The sequence below is a fragment of the Papaver somniferum genome, chromosome 8, assembly GCF_003573695.1.
Source record: "Papaver somniferum cultivar HN1 chromosome 8, ASM357369v1, whole genome shotgun sequence".
Classification (NCBI taxonomy): domain Eukaryota; kingdom Viridiplantae; phylum Streptophyta; class Magnoliopsida; order Ranunculales; family Papaveraceae; genus Papaver; species Papaver somniferum.
Window position 1 is genome coordinate 142905069 of NC_039365.1, and position 7518 is coordinate 142912586.

The window sequence follows — 7518 nt, forward strand, 5'->3', positions numbered from 1 at the left end:
AAAAGTCAATGTTTATTCATTCCCTGATTATTATTAAGTCTTAATTCTTTAAATAATCATGCAAACTCCCATAAACCCAATAGTACAACTATGTTTGTTCTCTCAATGATATCCGAGGAGTACGGGACATACACTATTTTAGAAGTTAATTAAAAAAAAACTGGCCGGCAGCCGACGTAATCGGGAATCTCATGCAGTACTTTAAAGCTAAAACTCATCGTGTATATAATATGCCTAGACTAGAGAGCATAGAACAAAGGGGATGAACATAAAAAGAACATCCATCATCCATGACGGTTTTGCATTAAATAATTTAGAAGATCCCCCATATCTGATCATAAAAGCATCGCCAGGCTGTTTATACTCGAGTATACATCTTTTTTCTATTTCTAATTTGAGTGCTTGTCAATTATCTCACGCTTCAATCAGTTCAAAATCGCCGGTTAGTTTCAGAACCAATGCCTGAAGACAACGCTAGTGACTTTGCGAGTGATGATGCAAACTCTAACTAGTAGTCAATGTCATTATCATTGTATATGACAGTGTTATTAGGCTACAAGTACAAAATCTATCATATACTAGTTGCATGCAACTATTATTAGGGCTATAATATAATTAGCTTTCTTCAACATTAAAACACACATAGTTGCTGCAACCTACGACTACGAACTCCTGTGTGCATTTGCGGTGAGATGTAGACGACTTCTTGTTCACTATGTACATTTCTTTTTCTTGCCGTAGGGTAACTAAGCACTATGGTAGCATGTTTCGCTTAGCTAATATAATAAAATCCAACTATTATGGGGTATTGCTTGGCTTTAATGCGGGGATTCGCTCCGCTAACAAGTGAGACATATTTGTTCTCTTTTGAACTAGATGAGCCACGAAAATTGAGTTTCCATTTTTATGCATTCAAGACGACAATCTTTTTGTTACAAAACGAACACCCATACAAGCATGAGTTAGTGCGAAATTACTGGCGGAAGAGTTTATTTTTGTACAAAAATAATATCTCATGCGAAGAACCCTATGAGCATATATGAAAGATATCTCGTGGACATTGCCATATAAGTGAGTATGTTTTAGAGCAAGTCTAATTGCGGACGGATTCCATTTTTAAATTTTATGCCGCCTCATTATTCTGAATAGATCATAAAAATGCAAGTCTATCGGAAGAATTCCAAAGTAGCAAAAGAAATAGTGTTCAATGTTGTTGGGATTCGACATCAAACTTGTATGTCTATGCTTTATTTTGGTTAATATAAACATATAATACTAGTACCACTGATCATTTGCGTAGTCGAGCCTTATACTTTTCTTTATCAAAAATGCTTCATCTCCCGAAGGGAAATCCTAATAAAATTTTCGAGTTAGGATAAGGCTGCTTCACCAGGCCAACACACATCCAAATGCTCAGGGCAACCTTTTTCCCTTAAATATTTATTCTGGGATCCTTTGGTGCAGGGACGGACCCAGGATTCTCTCTTGGGTAGGGCTGGATTGTAGTAGTCGATAATCCGGCCTTCGGCCGCGGCAATTTTTTTTTGAATACATCACATAATTAGTGGCCAAATAGTGATCCACCTGTACAATACTAAATAGATAGGGAAATAAAAGTTAAAACGAACACAACCGACAGAAAAACAAAGTGATTACCAAAAGAAAAGAAAGTAGGAGTAGAAAGGTAGTGAGTGGAAGAAGATTATTTACTTTAAACATGACTTAAATTTTGATCAGCTCATAGGATGGGCTAAAAATCACATACAATTAACTAAAAACAACTAATATGTGGGCTAACCATAAAATTTAACCTAAATTTCTATGCTAAAAATTTTTACTCAAAAATTAGGGATGGGCTATAGCCTCCTTCAGCTCCTTGCTAGGCCCGTCCCTGCTTCGGTGTGTCTTTCCGCACTCTTTGTTTCGGATAGCATGGTCAAGTAGTTAAAATCCACAACTACTAAAGCTGAACATTTGTAATTTTGTATAGACTTGTTTGCATAATATTTTCTACAACGAAATATTTATCTTGTTTCTCATTATTTTTTCTTGGACAGGAATCCATTTTATTCTCAACATTATTACTTTTGGTGTTTCCGATAACTTAAGCATTGTTTCAAATGACGCTAAACGTTTTTGTATCTGTGTTTTTGTTTGGATTAAAGCTCTCTTCCATAGTACCTCTAAAGATGGCCGGAAAAAGTGTGAAATAGTCGTATTTAAAACTTATTAGACATAACTTTCCATATTCTTTTCTATATTTGGAATAGCCAGAATTTTTCCATAACACTTGCTCTTATCCTACGGAAATGCTATATATACCAATTTTTTATCCCGTAGAATAGCCTCAGGGAAAATGGATCGTTCATGATGCGTTCTCAGTATTGCGATCATCAATAATAAACATGGGCCACGAGCGAGATTTGTGTCGGGATTGCTAGTAGGTGAACCTAGCATTTACTCTTATCCTATCCATTGATTTCCCCATGGGAAGTGCGGTTTTGATAGCATTTCTTTCCTTCCTTTTCTTTTTGTTAAAGCATCGATAGCATTTGGTAAGCCCCAGTTGGAGAGGATTGGCGGTAAAAAATTTAACCGATTGAAGAAAAGATATTAAAATAGATCTTTTTGGGAACCTAGGAGATATCTTGGTACCATCCTAAAAAAGATTTTCCTCTGATCTTAGCCCTTAGTTGCACTGTTTTTTTTCATTAGTCAAGTCATTGACTTTTTGTTCGTCATCCACTCTGTCTCTTCTATCTCCTCTTTCTCGTAAATTTGCAACTATCTACTCTTTACATCATCATCATAATCATAACAAAATCTCTCTCATTGAAATGACACTTTAGGAAATCTTACCTTGATTCGTTTTTTTTGTTTCTGAAAAGGAGAAAATTGTGAAAACCGAAATATCTGTTGAAAAAATCGGACCAAAATCTCTTTTTCTCGAACAAAAATACGCATAATTATTCCTCTGATTCTTTTTCTTTCCTTGAGATTTTATTCTTCTGAATTCTGATTCTATACTTATTATTTCCTTCCTTCTATATAAACCCATCTTCTTCATAAGTAACTCACCGACCCTCTTCCTTCATCAGTTCTTCCAAGCATATACATAGCCTAGCCGGAAATGTCAGTTTCTCAAGCAAGCTCAGCAATGTCAAACAATGAAGGTGGCTCAGATGCTTTACATATCTTGGCTGTTGATGATAGCTCTTTCGAACTGAAACTAGTTGAAAGGTTACTTAAAAAGTCTTCATACAAAGGTATTTACTTGTTCTTAAACAGTACTACTTCTACTACCCATTTTAGTTTTTTCTTTCTCTTTTCCAAGTTAATCTGAACTTCTATGTCTTTGTTTTCCGTGCAGTTACCACTGTAGACAGTGGGAAAAGAGCATTGGAATGGTTAGGCGAAGGAAAAGAAAATTGTAATAAGGTAACTAACAACAATTTCAACAGATTTTCATTAATTTTCTTACAGGTTAAGGTTTATTTTCTTTCTTGTTTCTGTAATTTTTTTTTGTTAGTGATTTAAGTTTTTTTTGTTGTTGCTGGGTTTGTATTGTTGTGGTACGTGGGAGCAGAAAGTGAATATGATCATAACAGATTATTGCATGCCAGAGATGACGGGATATGATCTTCTTAAAAGAGTTAAGGTAAGCATAAAGATTTCTACTTATCTTTTTCATTATATTCTTTGTCGTACAAGTCCAAAACACATATACGATATTTAATGGAGATATCGTTTTCGCGTTTCTGTATTTTGTTCATTACAGTAGATTTTGTGCCCTCAATAGTTATTATAAAACACCCCCTTTGAAAATAGTACTAATTGAAGAAACGCTGTTTTTCAAAGTACAAAGAAGATTTTTGTACTTGGATCTTTATAGAAAAAACAATCGTAATATTGCTAAATTTCTCCCATCATTGTTTGTTTTCTTCCTCTGCCAGGAATCCTCGACTCTGCGTGAAATCCCAGTAGTGATTCTATCTTCAGAAGATGTCCCAACTAGGATCAGCACGTGAGAAAGACAACAAAACCCTTTTTGTTAATGCGTTTGTTTGTTCTTCTTTGTGCTTCAAAAATATACTATGTATTCAGGCCTGTAAATACTCATATTTTCATTTCTAATCTGGAGAATGCAGATGTTTGGAGGAAGGGGCTGAAGAGTTTCTGTTGAAACCACTAAGAAAATCCGATATATCACGTCTTCACAGCCACATGATGCGTTAGGCCATGAACTTCCAGTTTAATCTATAAGGAAGAGTCATAGGTTAGGGTTAATCTAAAGAGTTAATTAAGAATGTGGGGGTTTAGTTTTTGATGTATGTAGCTCCTAATGCTGGTAATGAGCAGTAATATTGACATAGAAATACGTTGTGGAAGCTTTTGGGATCATAAGGAAGAAACTTTATTTATAATTTTATTTTGTTATGTGGAAAGTTTGACCGAAGTGGACTCCAAATCTCCATACTGTCATACAATTACAAGACAATGATCTGCTAGTATTTTGTGGGTGTAGCGGCCTAGCGGGTGTGATAAGATGGTTTCCTCTCCAATCAAACTTTATTGACAAGCCAACCATATCCGGTGGTTGGTATGCTCCCTCCCACTATGGAGGTAGGAGTTCAAAAAAAAGAAAAAGAAAAAAGAAAAACTCCTAATAAGGAGTTAAGATTATAAGAATGTAGTCCAAGACCACTCTTCCAAACCATCAAAAAAAAAAAAAAAAGAACTTTATTGACAACAAATTAACAATCGATAAATAGTTAAACACCAAAACCTTTTTTTCTCTCTCAATTTAAGAGAAGTGTTGCATTTTGCTGCATTTTCTTTGGTTATTTTCATATAGGCACAAGAAACTTGGGTTCTTAGTTATGCAATTCTGTGATTGTAAGTACTCATTTAGTACCTGAGCTGAACTATCATTTATTTATCGATTTATTTGACCCATACACTGTTGGAAAAACTGGGCTATAAACATGTATACAAATGCAACCAAATCAATCACTAATAAGTAAGGCCCATATACTGTGCACATTACTCCTCCTTCCCAATTTCCAGCAAACTTAGGTATCCACAATTCACATAACACACAAGAAAGTATAGCAGACAACAACTTTCATCATTGGAATGTCTTTCCCATTTACCCAAACAAGTATTCAGCACGACCATTGTACGTCGACAATACTATTTTTTTCTACTTTTGCAAATAATTTTTGTGCTGCTTTGACACCATATGTTATATTTTCTATTCGAAATTGATCGTTGTTTGTGTACTTTTGAATTAGTTTTCTTTATAAAATTTTTCAATTTTTTTGAAGGTATAAATTTTTTATTTCAAGGTATAAATTTTTTCAATTCATTCCTAAGCCATGTTTAATTTTTAGGAAAAAACATATATAAATTTGGAGAAGCATAAAAAAAATTGAAAAATAAAAATTTGGTACTGTAATTTATACTCATTGCCTAGACAATTCAAAGCGCTTCTCAAATATATAAAGTTCATAAAAATCCGACGTACAGTTCGGAAGATGTGAAGTTTTTAAATATTTGTCTTTATTTTTATAACAATGCGTTTTTGTAAATACAAAATGTTTTAATGAGAATCTTTTTAAAATATTCGTAAATCTAATGGCTAAGAATTAATATAAGGGGATCTAACGATGATGAAAGGTAACGCTTTGAATTCTCTCATTGGCATTAAAAGGGGGGAGATTATACTTGTTCTTATCGGCTAATTCGCATACTTTTTACCATTTGAATTTTACCAGCTCGAGTTATTATGTGAATATGAAGTCGATTGGAGTGGGTAAAGATGTCCTCAGTTTCTCAAATATAGTATATCCGGTCGGAATCTCAGATGAAGTAGTTCCGCCGGGTCGAGATGGGAAAAAAACAATGATAGACAGTGGTACCGCCATGACTTATTTTCCCGAGGGTATATTGAAAAAGTTATACACAATGGTATATGATGAGCCATACTTTGAACCTCTTATTTTGTTTGGAATTAATCCTTGTTCAAAATTTTTGAAATTACTTTCAGACTTTTCAGGTTATGTCTAGCCAGCTTAGCAGCTGTTTGAGGGTGAAAACGGTTTCTGCTGATTTCGGTAATTTCGTGTGTGGGAGTGAGAAACGAGTCTAAACTCTAAACAATGTACTGCAAGGGATTACTTTGATTCGAGAGATCAATCTATACAAATTCGGCCTAAACCAAGAAATGGCCGTTCCAGATTTGCTTCGATCACAAAGTGAAGGAAAAGGGTTGGTCTTAGGGAGGGAAGCGAAGAGAGTGTTGAGACCAGAATATTTGATTCCGGAAGAGTGGTTGTTCGACGACTTGTATCAGAAAGTGAAACGCTAGCAGATTGGGAAGCTAACAAGTGATTTATGAGTGTTATATTCTCCTGACCAAAACTTGTTCTTTGGTAGAAATAGGTGAGACCTATTTATACAAGTCGCAACGAAACGTACCCTGGTCTCTTAAGAAGTGGAAACGGTTGATTAAATGGAAGAAAGCGGTAACGGGTAACGCCTGGAATTGATGTTTCCATAATGAAGGAAACGTTTCACCATTACTTCTTGTATTTACTAACCATCTCATTCTTATGACACTTTCTTGTAACGGGCGTAGTGTGCGCCGCATGCTGTAAACTTCCAGACCAATACCCTGATGAGAATCCCCCAGTTTGTGACATGTTTTTATGTCTCGAGTGTTTTTTGTAGCATGTTGGTATTGTTTGGCAAGTTCAGCTCGGGAGGCTTGACGGCTCGGTGGTGACCTTCGACGGTCGAGATTTTGCATCTTGAGAGGAAGGTTAGCCGTTGATTGTGGTTACCTTCCGTTGGTAGCCAGTGGCGTGGCCACGGTGCTGGCATGGCTTGCGCATTCTCTTGGCATGGCTAATTAGGGTTTGGTGCCGTGACCATAGAATTGGCATAGCTGGGCGTCGTGGCCAAAGAGTTGGAAGCGTAGACAAAGGTTGCCACAAGTCGTTTGGTTTAGTGGCGAGCTTGTACGACTGAGATTTGTATCTCAGAAGGAAGGATAGTCGTTGATTGTTGCAACCTTCCGTTTGGCAGCCAGCTGCAAGGAGGCATGGCCGACATGGCTTTGGCGTGTCCAAATTAGGGCTTTGGCACCGTGGACAAATTAGGGTTTTGGCACCGTGGCCAAGAGTTGGCACCGTAGACAAGAGATTTCCACAAGTCGTTTGGTGGCAAGTTTGTACGACTGAAAATTGCATCTCAGAGGGAAGGGTAGCCGTTGATTGTTGCAACCCTCCGTTTGGCAACCAGCGGCATAGAGGCATGGCCGGCGTGGCTTTGGCATGGTTTAGGCGCGGCCAATCTAGGATTTTGGCTTAGTTTTAGGCGTGGCCAAATTTAGGGTTTTGACATAGTTTAGGAGCGGCCAAAATTAGGGCTTGGCATTGGGCCAAAAGTTGCCGCGCGTTTGGTGGCGAACTTGGACGGCTGAGATTTGCGTCTCAGAAGAAAGGGTGGCCGTTG

General features: G+C 36.8%; 1 protein-coding gene across 2 annotated transcripts; it reads left to right on the forward strand.

Annotated features, from left to right (window-relative positions):
* The first annotated feature begins 2815 nt into the window (after positions 1–2815).
* Positions 2816–4698, forward strand: LOC113306879 (two-component response regulator ORR3-like). Of its 2 annotated transcripts, XM_026555803.1 has the most exons (5): positions 2822–3266; positions 3371–3438; positions 3587–3658; positions 3954–4024; positions 4149–4692. In XM_026555803.1, the coding sequence occupies exons 1-5, from the start codon at positions 3131–3133 to the stop codon at positions 4234–4236; spliced, it is 435 nt and encodes a 144-aa protein (XP_026411588.1). In that variant the 5' UTR covers positions 2822–3130; the 3' UTR covers positions 4237–4692. The 2 variants fall into 2 exon arrangements, with proteins under 2 accessions (XP_026411589.1, XP_026411588.1); XM_026555804.1 differs by lacking the exon at positions 3954–4024 and having other exon boundaries at positions 2816–3266; positions 4149–4698.
* The last annotated feature ends 2820 nt before the right edge of the window (positions 4699–7518 follow it).

Bases quoted from the DNA above. Each gene is read 5' to 3' on its own strand.
- LOC113306879 (XM_026555803.1), top strand. From the start codon at position 3,131: ATGTCAGTTTCTCAAGCAAGCTCAGCAATGTCAAACAATGAAGGTGGC. The intron at 3,267-3,370 runs GTATTTACTTGT...TTTTCCGTGCAG, and splicing joins TAAAAAGTCTTCATACAAAG to TTACCACTGTAGACAGTGGG. The intron at 3,659-3,953 runs GTAAGCATAAAG...TTCCTCTGCCAG, and splicing joins ATCTTCTTAAAAGAGTTAAG to GAATCCTCGACTCTGCGTGA.